This window comes from Chlorocebus sabaeus, chromosome 5 (genome assembly GCF_047675955.1).
Source record: "Chlorocebus sabaeus isolate Y175 chromosome 5, mChlSab1.0.hap1, whole genome shotgun sequence".
Lineage (NCBI taxonomy): Eukaryota > Metazoa > Chordata > Mammalia > Primates > Cercopithecidae > Chlorocebus > Chlorocebus sabaeus.
In genome coordinates, this window is record NC_132908.1 from 22,704,500 (window position 1) to 22,719,737 (window position 15,238).

At 41.2% G+C, this 15,238-nt stretch overlaps 1 protein-coding gene across 10 annotated transcripts in view; it reads left to right on the forward strand.

Moving 5' to 3' along the window:
* Positions 1-15,238, forward strand: part of TNRC6A (trinucleotide repeat containing adaptor 6A) — a 213,948-nt gene that overhangs the window by 170,953 nt on the left and 27,757 nt on the right. For 8 of the 10 annotated variants that reach the window (XM_037989740.2, XM_037989737.2, XM_073015245.1 and 5 more), the window contains 6 exons: positions 5,023-7,608; positions 9,299-9,475; positions 10,693-10,868; positions 12,056-12,088; positions 13,618-13,698; positions 14,042-14,093. In XM_037989740.2, the coding sequence (XP_037845668.2) occupies positions 5,023-7,608; positions 9,299-9,475; positions 10,693-10,868; positions 12,056-12,088; positions 13,618-13,698; positions 14,042-14,093 (3,105 nt within the window). The remainder of the gene's footprint in view (positions 1-5,022; positions 7,609-9,298; positions 9,476-10,692; positions 10,869-12,055; positions 12,089-13,617; positions 13,699-14,041; positions 14,094-15,238) is intronic. The other 2 variants (XM_073015243.1, XM_073015247.1) reach the window with 2 other exon arrangements.

The window sequence follows — 15,238 nt, forward strand, 5'->3', positions numbered from 1 at the left end:
AGGATGGTCTCACTCCTGGACCCAACCAGTACTGCCGCCTCGGCCTACCAAAGTGCTGGGATTACAGGCATGAGCTAGAATGCCAAACGAATTTTTTTTCCCTAAACTAAAACCTTTTTTATAACCCAGAATGCCTTGTAACTCACCATTGGTAACCCAATTTTTAAAATAATCTTTAATTTAGGTTTTGATCAAGTGGCTTCTAGATTAAAAATGGGATTTTAGTTAATAATATTTTAAAAGACAAACTTAGCCACCAAACCAGGTCATGACCAGAATCTGAGAACATTTTTCACTAACATTAAAGGTGATAGAACTCATTTCCAGAATATATTCAAGTGTTTGCTTTTTTGCTTTACTTTTGATGTATTCTAACATTAACAGTGAAATCTGTCACATATGGTTTATGTATAAAAAATACTTATTCATTGATAGCTTCATGGTTTCATCTTTTAATGTTTTAATCATTTGGGATTCTTTAAAATATATTATCTCATTTTAAAAAGTTTTCAAGTACTGAATATCCCCTTTCCCCACTGATTTAAAATGCTAATCCTTGAAATAGTATCTTTGACATATACTTGGATCTGTTTCTGGGTTACTTTTTCTGTTCAGTCAAAGTGCTGTCTGGCAGTACAGTGCTGTTCAACTATTTCCTGATAATGCAGATTCTCTTCTTCACAACCTCTTCTTTTTGAAATCTTTTAGAGGATTACTCTCCCATTTGCTTTACAGAATTTTTAAATCACTTATAATCATTTTTTACAGACTCTTGTTAGCAATTTCTTATAATTGAATTAAACTTAGAGCATTGTTACATCTTCATATCCAGTAACAAGTGTCTTTACTTTCAAGTGTCTTCTATGGCCTGCAATAAAATATAATCATATACAACTTTAAATATTTTTGCTAGCTTTATTCCAGTTACTTTATGGCTCTTAATGATTAAGATCTTTCCCCATCAACATTTTCTCCTGGATTATTTTTGGCATGTAGAAAGGAAATTGTTTTTTCATGTTGATCTTTTTTGCCTCTATTATCTTTACCTCCCATTTTTGAGTCATATTTTTTCAGTTAGTAGTTCTAACACTGGACCGAATAGTAGTATTGATGACTAGTATTTTTGTCTTTTTCTTGTCATTATGGGAATGCTTCTGGTGTTTCACTCTTGAATTCTGGATCCATTTCTTATTTTCCATTTGGGTAGTTTTGTTTTCGATGGCCAATCTTGTTTTCTTACTGCTGCTTTATGAAAGTGGCCACACACACACACACACTCTTATGCATGCAAATAGTGGCAGCAGAAATACGTTTGCAGTAGTTCAGGAAAAGAAAGTGACAAGGGCTGGACTGTCTTAGATTTGGAGAAAAGGTGTATAGATTTTAAACTTGATGTTGTTTTGGATTTGCTGTGCACAGGGAGGAATAGAAGATAAATTCTAGGTTTTAGGAAACTTACTGAGATGAGAAAAACTTTTAAAGAAGCAGTTTTTGCCCCCTTTGGGAGGAGAGGAGTTTACACTCTGTTGGAGTGTAAATCCAGAATTAGAAGATTCTGCTTTCAGAATATCTAAGATATCTAAGATAAGGTATCTAAGGTAGAATATTTAGGTATCTAAGTGGAAATTTTAAGTAAGGAAGTTATATGATTTCTCACTTTGTTCTTCATAAGGGAGTCGTGGTGGAATGAAAAACATGCTTTGGAGATAGGACTAAAAGATGATAATCATTAGCATGCATTTATCAGTGATAATAGACCTCATTTATTAAGCACCTAATATGGATCAGATATAGTACAGAGTACCTTTTTTTGTTGTTGTTGTTGTTGTTGTTGTTGAGACAGAGCCATGCTCTATTGCCCAGGCTGGAGTGCAGTAGGGCGATCTTGGCTCACTGCAAGCTCTGCCTCCCAGGTTCACGCCATTCTGCCTCAGCCTCCTGAGTAGCTGGGACTGCAGGCACCCACCACCACACCCGGCTAATTTTTTTGTATTTTTAGTAGAGACGGGGTTTCACCATGTTAGCCAGGATGATTAACATCGCCTGACTTTGTGATCCACCTACCTTGGCCCCCTAAAGTGCTGGGATTATAGGCGTGAGCCACCGCGCCTGGCCAGTACAGTTTTAATAATCCACACCACAGTTGTGTGAGATTGATACTAATACTGTTTCTTTTTTTTTTTTTTTTTGAGACGGAGTCTCACTCTGTCGTTAGGCTGGAGTGCAGTGGCGCCATCTCGGCTCACTGCAACAACTTCTGCCACCTCCGCCGTTCAAGCGATTCTCCTGCCTCAGCCTCCCGAGTAGCTGGGACTACAGGGGCCCACCACTACATCCGGCTCATTTTTTGTAGTTTTAGTAGAGACAGGGTTTCACCATGTTGGCCAGGATGGTCTCGAACTCCAGACCTCGCGATCCACCCACCGTGGCCTCCCAAAGTGCTGGGATTACAGGGGTGAGCCATTGTGCCTGGCCTGGTACTAATACTATTTCTACTTCAGAGATGAAACTAGGCACAGAGATTGAGGATCTTACTGTGGTCACACAGCTAGTAAATGGTAGGAGTGTCTCTTAAACCCGTGCATTCTGGCTACCCAATCTGTGCTGTTAATCACTATGTCAAATTGACCCTAACAAGGTACCTATTTGCAGCCAGCACTGAGCTTAATGCTTTACATATGATACAATTAACAAAAGAACCAGGTTAAGAAGTATTGTTTATATTCTGGTTTTGCAGATTTGGTCATACAGAGTTCAGACTTGAATCTGGGTGTCTCTAGAGTCCTGTCTACGTTCTTAGGCACCTTGCTTTATGAAGGATTCTGATGAATCCTGCCTTTCTCACTTAATTTTCCATAAATTAACCTGTGAACCTCAGTTTTGTCATCTGCAAGTGAAGGTAATGCCTATCCTCTAGGGTAGCTATAAGGATTCGGTGATAAAAGTGCACAGAAAGTTGTCAGACATAGTCCTGAATGCCAAACATTTGTTGATGGTGCCAGTGCAGATGTTAGTGTGTTGATTTGCTTATACCCAGTGAGTCTGACTTACTGTTACCCTTTATTTCATGAGAAATTCTCATGGGCACTGAAAGATGGCAAATCTTCTTTGGCAGCTTTAGGAATCATTAAAGAAATGATTCTTAAACAGGGAGTGGAAATTAGAGTCATCTATGGAACTTTAAAGTATATTATTTGATGAATTTATATCATTTCTGGTCTCTCTCCAGTCACTTTTCCAGACTCTTTCCAGCTCATCATCTTTTGCTGCTTAATGATTGTGCTTTGAGAGAAAATGATGCAAATTGAATCTGATTTTCCATTTTAGCAAATCACCTTAATAGTGACTTCTGTTTATCTCCTAGGCCTACAACCCCTGAAGGTTGGCTCATTAGGTCTGGGACATTGCCTTGAACATGTATATTTAAAAGCACTACATGTGATTCTGATTGGTACTTTAGTAGAAAACTGCAATATAACCTGCCCCTCAAGGCAGTTGAAATGCACATGGCTTATGCAGGTTAATGCCTCTGAGGAATGTCTACCTACTAGATCCTTAAACCAAGTGAGAGTTAAGAATATGGGGAACTATCAGAAGCGCTAGAACCACCCTACCTGTGGTAAAATAGCTAGATAGTAATACATAGCAGGAAGTCCAAGATTATAGGATTGTATGACTGGTCATCAAATGGCTCCAGTGTCAGCAGTTGATTTTTTGAGATCATAATAATTCTGTGATCTTCAGCATAACAACCATTACTTTTCTGTCCTTTTATATAAATGTGGTTAGGAAGGTAAATTAAGAAAATTTTATGAGAGGAAGTTGAACTGAAAATACTGTTACTTGGATGTAATATTTCAGGTTGAAGATGGATACTAATGAAATGGAATGTAATGATAAAAGCTTTCAAATTCTTACCATTCTTAAAAATTTTTATAAACTTGTGGCTGGGCACAGTGGCTCACGCCTGTAATCCCAGCACTTTGGGAGGCCAAGGCGGGCAGATCATGAGGTCAGGAGATCGAGACCATCCTGGCTAACACGATGAAACCCCGTCTCTACTAAAAATACAAAAAAAAAATTAGCCGGACATGATAGCGGCGCCTGTAGTCCCAGCTACTCGGGAGGCTGAGGCAGGAGAATGGCATGAACCCGGGAGGCGAAGCTCGCAGTGAACTGAGATTGCACCACTGCACTCCAGCCTGGGCACAGAGTGAGACTCCATCTCAAAAAAAAAAAAAAAAAAAAATTGCCGGGCGCGGTGGCTCAAGCCTGTAATCCCAGCACTTTGGGAGGCTGAGACGGGCGGATCACAAGGTCAGGAGATCGAGACCATCCTGGCTAACACGGTGAAACCCCGTCTCTACTAAAAAATACAAAAACCTAGCCGGGCGAGGTGGCGGGTGCCTGTAGTCCCATCTACTCGGGAGGCTGAGGCAGGAGAATGGCGTGAACCCAGGAGGCGGAGCTTGCAGTGAGCTGAGATCCGGCCACTGCACTCCAGTCTGAGTGACAAAGCGAGACTCTTTCTCAACAACAGCAACAAAAAAATTATAAACTTGTTACAATGCCCAAAACAGTTGTTTGGAAAAGCTATAGTAGAAAACAGGGTGGAAAAATATTTCTGATACATTTTATCAAATTTTGGCTATTCACTTCTCCTTACCCATCTTTCCATGTCAGGCTTCTACACCTGGGTTGTTCTGTTATCCTAATGTGTAGCTGCCTCCTAGACCTTCTTGACTCCAAAATTCTTTTATTTGCTGACATGTTAACAGTGTATTCATTCAGCAAGTATTTATCAAGGGGCTGTTGTGTCCTCTAGGATCTTGGGATAATATCAGTTGAACATGGAAAGTTGGTGGCTAGAAGATAACCAGTGCCCTTGTAACCATTCTACCATTGTTAAATTTGAGGAGCCACGTTTATTTATAACATATTCGTCATTTTTCTTAAATTTTAGTGTCATTTTGAAATGGCCTAACACTTTTTATAAATAGTTGTACTTCTCCTTTATCCTAGATATAAACCACAGTACTTCAGGATCCCATTATGAAAATTCCCAGCGGGGACTTGTGTCTTCTACAAGCGATTCTAGCACAAACTGTAAGAATGCTGTTGTAAGTGACTTGTCGGAAAAAGAAGCATGGCCCTCAGTCCCTGGCAGTGATTCGGAGTTGGCTTCAGAATGTATGGATGCTGATTCTGCCTGCAGTTCTGAGTCGGAAAGAAACATCACTATCATGGCTTCAGGGAACACAGGTGGTGAAAAAGATGGCCTTCGGAATAGCACTGGACTTGGTTCCCAAAACAAGTTTGTAGTTGGTAGCAGCAGCAATAATGTGGGCCATGGAAGTAGTACTGGGCCATGGGGTTTTTCCCATGGAGCCATAATAAGCACATGTCAGGTCTCTGTGGATGCTCCTGAAAGCAAATCTGAAAGTAGCAACAATAGAATGAATGCTTGGGGCACTGTAAGTTCTTCATCAAATGGAGGGTTAAATCCAAGCACTTTGAATTCAGCTAGCAACCATGGTGCCTGGCCAGTATTAGAGAACAATGGACTTGCCCTAAAAGGGCCTGTAGGGAGTGGTAGTTCTGGCATCAATATTCAGTGCAGTACTATAGGCCAGATGCCTAACAATCAGAGTATTAACTCTAAAGTGAGTGGTGGTTCTACCCATGGTACCTGGGGAAGCCTTCAGGAAACTTGTGAATCTGAAGTAAGTGGTACACAGAAGGTTTCATTCAGTGGTCAACCTCAGAATATTACCACTGAAATGACTGGACCAAATAACACTACTAACTTTATGACCTCTAGTTTACCAAACTCCGGTTCAGTGCAGAATAATGAGCTGCCTAGTAGTAATACAGGGGCCTGGCGTGTGAGCACAATGAATCATCCTCAGATGCAGGCTCCATCAGGTATGAATGGCACTTCCCTTTCTCACCTTAGCAATGGAGAGTCAAAAAGTGGAGGCTCTTATGGTACTACATGGGGTGCCTATGGTTCTAATTACTCTGGAGACAAATGTTCAGGCCCTAATGGCCAAGCTAATGGTGACACTGTGAATGCAACTCTAATGCAGCCTGGCGTAAATGGGCCTATGGGCACTAACTTTCAAGTTAACACAAACAAAGGAGGTGGTGTGTGGGAATCTGGTGCAGCAAATTCCCAGAGTGCATCATGGGGAAGTGGAAATGGCGCGAATTCTGGAGGAAGTCGAAGAGGATGGGGAACCCCTGCACAAAACACTGGCACTAATTTACCCAGCGGTGAGTGGAACAAACTGCCTAGCAATCAGCATTCCAATGACAGTGCAAATGGCAATGGTAAGAAGTTTACAAATGGATGGAAATCTACTGAGGAAGAGGATCAGGGTTCTGCCACATCTCAGACAAATGAGCAAAGCAGTGTGTGGGCCAAAACAGGAGGTACAGTGGAGAGCGATGGTAGTACAGAAAGCACTGGACGCCTTGAGGAAAAAGGAACTGGAGAAAGTCAGAGTAGAGACAGAAGAAAAATTGATCAGCACACATTACTCCAAAGCATTGTAAACAGAACTGACTTAGATCCACGTGTCCTGTCCAACTCTGGTTGGGGACAGACTCCTATTAAGCAGAATACTGCCTGGGATACAGAAACATCACCTAGAGGGGAACGAAAGACTGACAATGGGACAGAGGCCTGGGGAAGCTCTGCAACACAGACTTTTAACTCAGGGGCATGTATAGATAAGACTAGCCCTAATAGTAATGATACCTCATCTGTATCAGGGTGGGGCGATCCCAAACCTGCTCTGAGGTGGGGAGATTCCAAAGGCTCAAACTGCCAGGGGGGGTGGGAAGATGATTCTGCTGCTACAGGAATGGTCAAGAGCAATCAGTGGGGGAATTGCAAAGAGGAGAAGGCTGCATGGAATGACTCGCAAAAGAACAAACAGGGATGGGGTGATGGACAGAAATCAAGCCAAGGGTGGTCTGTTTCTGCCAGTGATAACTGGGGAGAAACTTCAAGGAGTAACCATTGGGGTGAGGCCAATAAGAAATCCAGCTCAGGAGGTAGTGACAGCGACAGGTCCGTTTCCGGTTGGAACGAACTTGGTAAAACTAGTTCTTTTACTTGGGGAAACAACATAAATCCAAATAATTCATCAGGATGGGATGAATCTTCTAAACCTACTCCTTCCCAGGGATGGGGAGACCCTCCAAAGTCTAATCAGTCTCTAGGTTGGGGAGATTCGTCAAAGCCAGTCAGTTCTCCAGACTGGAACAAGCAACAAGACATTGTTGGATCTTGGGGAATCCCACCAGCTACAGGCAAACCTCCTGGTACAGGCTGGCTGGGGGGACCTATACCAGCCCCAACAAAAGAAGAAGAACCCACAGGCTGGGAGGAACCATCCCCAGAATCTATACGTCGCAAAATGGAGATTGATGATGGAACTTCAGCTTGGGGAGATCCAAGCAAATACAACTACAAAAATGTGAACATGTGGAACAAAAACGTCCCAAATGGCAACAGCCGTTCAGACCAGCAAGCACAGGTACATCAGCTGCTAACGCCTGCAAGTGCCATCTCAAACAAAGAGGCAAGCAGTGGCTCTGGTAAGTTTCTATTTTATGAAATCAAGCCTTATTTTAACTTACTGTTGTTATAAGATTTGTATAACAAAGTGCTTGGATATGTACATAAAGGCTGTTCCTTACTGTAATCCAGAAGCAACTTGAAGAAAATTATAGGGGTGATGTTTACCACCAGAGAACAGAGCTCCACTTTTGGCAGTGTTGTTTGAGTCCTGCACACTTCATTCTCTATTAGAAATGCAACAGAAGGTGAATTGGACAAGGGCGGTCAAGTGGAAATGCTGTACACTTCTCTAAGTTGTTTTGAGTTAGGCCTTGTGGTTTTATTATTTGACTAAAATATCTCCAGAAATAAAACAGGTATCTCATAAATACAGTACTCTCTAAACGTTAGGTACTATATTTGGCTCTAGAAGGGATTTTTTTTAAGTAGGTGAGAAATCCAGCTCTACTTAGATACAGTATATATGTTTGTGTATTAAAAATGTTTGATAATACCTTTCTAGTATATCCTTACTTTCCTCTCTTACAATGAACTAATTCCTATCTCTGCAAATTATCCCGACAACATTTTCATTAAGTGTGATTGGCTACATTGTCTTTGTTAATAAAAATTTTATTGACTTAATAGTCTCATTGGAAGTGGATATGGGAGTGCTTTCATGAGCTAACTTTTCGGCGCCTAATTTTTTTTTTTTTTTTTCAGTCTAAGTATAGTTTGTTGGATTAATTTAGGTTTGATTCTTAAAAGGAAGAAGTATGTATCTAAGATGAAGCCTGTTGGCTTTTATTTTTTCTTAATGAAACGTTTATGGCTTTGTTTTTGTTGTGGTAGTGGTGTTTTTTTTTTTTTTTTTTTTTGCTTTGGACAACCTCAGCCTAATGCTTCAGATTTTAAAATAAGGATTGTTCAGCATGTGTTAAAAGTAGGTGACCCATTATTGTTAGCTGGGTAGTACGTTGTTTTTCCAGTGTATGTGGTGTGGAAGGGGTACACTTGTGCCACAATTTTTTTTTTTTTTGGGTGGGGGGAGATGGAGTCTTGCTCTGTCACCTAGGCTGGAGTGCAGTGGCATGATCTTGGCTCACTGCAGCCTCCACCTCCCAGGTTCAAGCAATTCTTCTGTCTCAGCTTCCTGAGTAGCTGGGACTACAGATGTGTGCCACTATGCCCAGCTAATCTTTGTATTTTTAGTAGAGACCAGGTTTTGCCATGTTGCCCAGGCTGGTCTCAAAATCCTGACCTCAGCTGATCCACCTGCCTCGGCCTCCCAAAGTGCTGGGATTACAGGCATCAGCTACTGTACCCAGCTGGTACAAATGTTATACATACACTGTCACCCAGCTTATCACCTGCTCCAGTTCACAAGGTTTGGTTTAGAATGACTTGACTTTTTCAGGAATTAAATTGATGCTCAAAGGAGAGTGGTTTCCCATAACTATGCAAAAATCAGCTCTATGCCTAGAGGGTAATTATGAAAAAAGTTTAAAAAATTCTCACCTTATAGTTATATTAATGGGAAATAGTTTGTCTTTTTTTTTTTTTTTTAACATAAAACGATGCCATCTTTTTGCCTATCACAGTATCATTATTCTGTACATAAACATGAGGTTCTTCATCCTTGGTCCCTAAGTATTCTTTATTGTCCCTTATTCCACTGCACCTCCTTACCTTCTATGCTGATGACTTCTTTTCCCACACTTTCTAAAGGCTGGGGTGAGCCCTGGGGGGAGCCTTCTACTCCAGCCACAACTGTGGATAATGGTACTTCAGCATGGGGTAAGCCCATAGACAGTGGTCCCAGCTGGGGGGAACCCATTGCTGCGGCATCCAGCACATCCACGTGGGGCTCCAGCTCTGTTGGTCCACAAGCATTAAGCAAATCTGGTAAGTTATTGACAATGCCTGGTAGCTGTTGTGTAGCAGTGGTGATCACTCACTGACTATAATTAAATAATTAGATAAGGTTTCTGTGTTATTTATAATCATATAATATGGCACGATAGATGATGTTCAGTATTTTGCTCTTTGATTTTGTAACATGGTTTATTCTCTTTCTGAATTTTCCTCTTTTCTCATATTTCTTAGAATTGTAACTGTTAATTTGCATATACTTCATCAAATCTAAATTATATTTTACCAAATTAGGTTATCTAGGAAGAGTCTACTAGCAACTTTCATGCCATCCAGCCTGAGAGGCTAAATAGTGTAGCCATGAGGACACATATTCAGACTGTCAGATGATTCCCTGAAAGTTACAGACAATTAGCATAGTTCAGAAAAGACCCAAGATTCAAATTAACATTGTCATTATCCTATAGGTTATGTACAAAGTACCCTATAGGAATCCCAAGGGCCATGTGTGAAGATAAGATGCTTTCTGCTTATGACTTTGAAATACTCTTTGGCCCTTCTCCCTGAAAATATATACAAAAACTGATTATTTCAAATTTCATTCATCATCTTCGTCCTGTGTGTCACTATGCAGATTATTAAGTGGGTACAAACAAGAGTGCTACCATTGTCCATGTTTAAGAACCATAATTTGTTAAAGGCATGGAGGAGTTTTATTAGATTTTAAAATAAGAATATGTTCTTTTTCTTTATCTTTTTTTTTTTGAGACGGAGTCTTGCTCTGTTGCCCAAGCTAGAGTGTAGTGGCGTGATCTCGGCTCACTGCAAGCTCTGCTTCCAGGGTTCACACCATTCTCTTGCCTCAGCCTCCCAACTCCCGAGTAGCTGGGACTACAGGCGCCCGCCACGACGCCCGGCTAATTTTTTGTATTTTTAGTAGAGACAGGGTTTCACCGTGTTAGCCAGGATGGTCTCGATCTCCTGACCTTGTGATCCGCCCGTCTCGGCCTCCCAAAGTGCTGGGATTACAGGCGTGAGCCACCGTGCCTGGCCAAGAATGTATTCTTTTTCGTGGAACTTTTAGCTCAATATAAAACATACATTCCTTCTGTGCAGATGCAGGAAGGGAAATAAGTGTGTACGTGTGTGTTTTCTTAGGTTCTCTACCCAATTTTTAATGTATGCTTATTCTCCAGAAGGAATTCTTTTATTAAAGTATGTTTCTCTTTATATCACAAATCCACAATCAGGGCCAAAATCTATGCAAGATGGCTGGTGTGGTGATGATATGCCATTGCCTGGAAATCGCCCCACTGGCTGGGAAGAGGAAGAGGATGTAGAGATTGGAATGTGGAATAGTAATTCGTCTCAAGAGCTTAACTCATCTTTAAATTGGCCACCATATACAAAGAAAATGTCATCGAAGGTAAACATTTCAAGGGCAAAGCCCTTGAAACTTTAAATTCCAAAGGTAGTTTACCCACAGAAAATTAATTTTTTGCCTGCCCATTTCTGGCAGTCAGTACAGTCCAGGCAGCCCCCACCTTAGGTATAGCCACTTGTATGGGCAGCCACCTAGAGAAACATAAGACCACAGGAACTTCCTTTCTCCCCACTGCTACAGCTTGGGATTTCTCTCCTCCTCCCCCTCCACCAGTGCTGCCTGGGACAACCCCTCATCCTAGGGTGGTGCCTGCAGCGGTGAGGATGAAGAGAAGAGCAAATCTCCATGTTGACTCTCCATCCCACTGCCAGTTCATCTCCCATCTCACCTCCTCACCTGGAGTCCCCCGCCACCCCCTTACCCAGAGTCACCATCCTCCTTATTCACCTGTCATCTTTGTCCCTATCCCATCCCAAAAGGTCCTGTGACAGAAATCCCTAGGAATGATCTGAGCTTGATTTGGCTTTTATGTGTGGACAAATCATATTCCTAAAGCTGGCTGTACATCGGAATCCCATGGCATTTGTTAAAAGTGCAGCTTCCTGTACCTCAGGTCTACTGAAGTTTTGGAAATTGGACCAGGTTTCTTATCCTGAAGAAACTCCCCAAATGTCTCTGATGCAGAGCCAGGTTTGGGAAGCACTGATTTAGAGCACTGGTTCGTAAGAGGTGGCACTGGGGGCTGGCGTCAGATCTTCCTGGGAACTACCATTTTCAAAATAGGTGCCCAGTCTCCCAGGTGGTTCTGACATAACATCCTATCCCACCCAACTTGAGAATGATTACCTTTTGAGAGACCTTAGAAGGCAAATACCAGTGGATAGTTGGACTAGGTAACTGCCAAGGTTCCTCACTTTTAATCCTGGGATTCTAAGTCTAGGACCTGCCATTTTCATTTTTAAAATTTTTCATTTGGCTGAATTTGCCTATTGCCTTGCCATATAGCTTATGAAATGCTTTTACATGTTTTACATAAGTCATTTGATCCTCACAACCTTCTAAGATAGGATACTAATGAGGAATTTGAGACTGGAAAAGGTGGTGACTTGCCCAAAGTTGCAATAACTAGTAAGTGACAGAGTAAGGACTTAAGTTTAGGTCTTCCAATTCCAAACCCTGTGTTCTTCCCACTGGACCGTGCTGTTTTGTGACTTTGTCTTTCCTTACAGGGTCTGAGTGGCAAAAAAAGGAGAAGGGAAAGGGTGTGTAGCCTTTTTACTCTTTCTCCTTTGTTTCTACTAGTAAAAATCTTTAGAAAGCAACTGCAAACATTTATTTAGCCTCTGCTGTGTGCCAGGTACTGTGCTTGGTGCTGGGGATTCAAATACACTAAGATACGAGCTTCACCTTTCGGGAGCTCACAGTCTAGTACGGGGCATTAGGAGAGCTTCATAGAAGTGTCAGCTTGAATTTGGAAGATGCTTGGGATGGGATGTGTTAAGGAACATAGTAGCCCAACATAACTAAAATGTAGAATTTTTAGGAAGAAGTGACAGGAGATCTGGCTCTGTAGTTAAGGCAGATTGTAGTGTCTTCAATAGCATGCCAAGAATTTGAACTTTATTTTGTGTAAAATATGGAACCAATGAAATTGAGTAGAAAACAACATCAGTGGGGTTTTTAAATTATTAATTTTAGTCAATGATAGTATGAAATATAAATTGGCACAGAGGGGAGACCACAGTTAGGGATCTCAGGGAGCATCTGTGTTAATTCAAGCTAGAAAGGAGGGCTTGAGTTGGGAAATGAGACTGGATATATAGTGGAAGGGACTAATTTGAGAGGCATTTCAGTCAGAATAGAAAGGACAGAAGAACTTGGCAACTAATTAGGTATGGGGATGGATGGGGTGAAAGGAAAAGGGATCAAAGGCAACTTCAGAATCTGTGGAGAGAGTTAGGTGCTTGCTTCAGAGACCTGCATTTGGGGGAAGTTGTGAAGCTGTGTTCTGTTTCACAGTCAGAAGGAATAGACAGTAGCAATGGGAAAGGGTGATGAAGGCAACAAACTGAGGATGGTTCTGTGAGACCATATGAGAGACATAGGTCTCTATGGCTTCCAGCCTCCTTGTCTACCAGACTGCTAATCACAGACCCTTCATCCTCTTAACTCAGGTCTCAATGGAGTTTCCATACCACTCATACCCCAACCAGCTGCAGAGAGCCAGCCAGCCCTAAGCAGGAGGAATCCCAGGTTCAATTCTGCTAGAGATGTTGTGTTCTTGGCAACACAAATTGAAATTTTAAAATACTTTTCCTGTGGAAAACATGGTGTGTTTTCAGTAGGATGCACATAGCATAATTAAATTATGGGTTAAATTGGCTTCTTGGGACTAACCTGAGGACCTAGTCACTATTTTTTTACTTTGGTTTGGAGTGAGAATTCCAGAAATCTAAATTATAACTACTCTTAACAGTTCTCCGTTACTCAGAGGCCCTGTTTTCGTATTTTTGGGTCATCGAGGCCTTTTGCTTCTGTTTTTTCCTTCTGACTGCTTGCCTTTAGAGATTTCTCTGTACATTACAGCTATACCAGAGGACTGGAGCAAAGGAAGTTGAAAATCAAATAAGTTGATTTTTAATTATTAACAACTCTGATAAGAGTTGATTGGAGGAGAAATTATTGGCTAAAAATGAGAATTGGGGATTGTCTTAAGTTTTATTAACCCGTCACTATACCCAGATAAACAGAGATGGCCATGGCATCTTTTCTACTCTTTTATTTTACAAAGGGAATGATGAAAGGTGGAAACAAACAAGAAGAAGCGTGGATAAATCCATTTGTTAAACAGTTTTCAAATATCAGTTTTTCGGTAAGTATGTTTTCTTAGCAGCTCCTTCCTCTTTTAATGGTGCTCCATGGTTTATCTCGATTTCACTCTTTTCAAGAATTATTTTTCATCTTCGAGTCCTTAGGAATGTGCTTGATGTTGGAGTAAAATTGGCCTTTAAACCTTTATTTTTATGGTTTTAGCTAAGAACTTCAGTCACATGTTTTATTTTAAAACATTTAAAAAATTACATTAGGCAGTGAAAAATGAATTTTATGATCCACTTGAATTTTTCAGATAATGAAATACAGTAAAATTCTTCATTTTTTATTTGTTTTCATTGATAAATTAAGGTCTGCTAACATGCTGCATTTTCTTTCTTCAGAGAGACTCACCAGAGGAAAATGTACAAAGCAATAAAATGGACCTTTCTGGAGGTAAGAGAAAATTAAATCTGTTTGTATTCCTTATTGAGGGACAAGCACATCCATGACATGATTCTGCTGAAAGAGCCCTGACGTAGATCAGGATGGTGGTGAGGCTGTGCTCTCCAATAGACGTATACATGCTGTGGTTAAATGAGTGCATGTGCCTTGGAAGTGCAGACCACTGTGCACATCAGTGGTGTTATTAGTCTGATTACAGTGGTGTTATTAGTCTGATTACTTTACACATAATCCTGCCAAGAGGGATTTACTCAGATTGGAGGGTTTGGTCTTCTTGATTAAGGAACAGCATGTAGAAGGGCCTAGACGTATGACAGACTCTTAAAACTATACTGGAGGAATGGTAAGTAGTTCCATAGAACAAGTCAAGAAAAACAGTTTTGGTGGGGGCAGCCGTGGTGGTGGTGGTGAAAGATCACCTGGATAAAGATGCTAGAAAACCAGGTTGGTGCTGAGTCATGAGGAGCTTGGGAATTTGAACTTCATTCTTAAAATATGAGATTAAAGTGAAGCAGGGTAATGACATGGTTTGGACTTATGTTTTAGAAAAATCATCTTGGTTATAGATTGAAAATATCTTAGGATAGAAAACATTGGCAGCAGGAGATAGAGAAAAGATACTAAAGATAGCAAAACCAGGTAGATACTTGCTGCAGTAGCCAGTAATTATTTTCAAAGCTCCAAACCAAGAGAGTAGATACGAATGATCTTAATTCCATGGAGACGTAGGAATTGGAATCAATAAAAGTTGATAACCAGTTTGAACCAATTTGTTAGGCAGGTTGAGGGAGAGAGGGTGATGAAAACTTACCTGGATGGTTTAATAGATGGTAGTGCTATTGTGTTAATCAGAGTCCAGTCAGAAGAAACTATGCAGTAATTTGCTAACAGGAAAAATGTAATATACAAGACCTTAACAAGGAATTGGAGTAGCAGTTACAAGGGGAAGTCACTCAGTGAGGACTGACGTAGCATGCCCAAGAAAGAGCCGCCTTCCTCTCACTATGGTGCCATGTCAGTAGGAGTGCAGGAGATCCACCCTCTAAGATACCAGTGAAGGCAGGGCACAGGAGCGGTGTCTCATGGGAGGCACTCACTACGGAGCTACCAGAGGGCATGCTGATAGATGCTGCCAG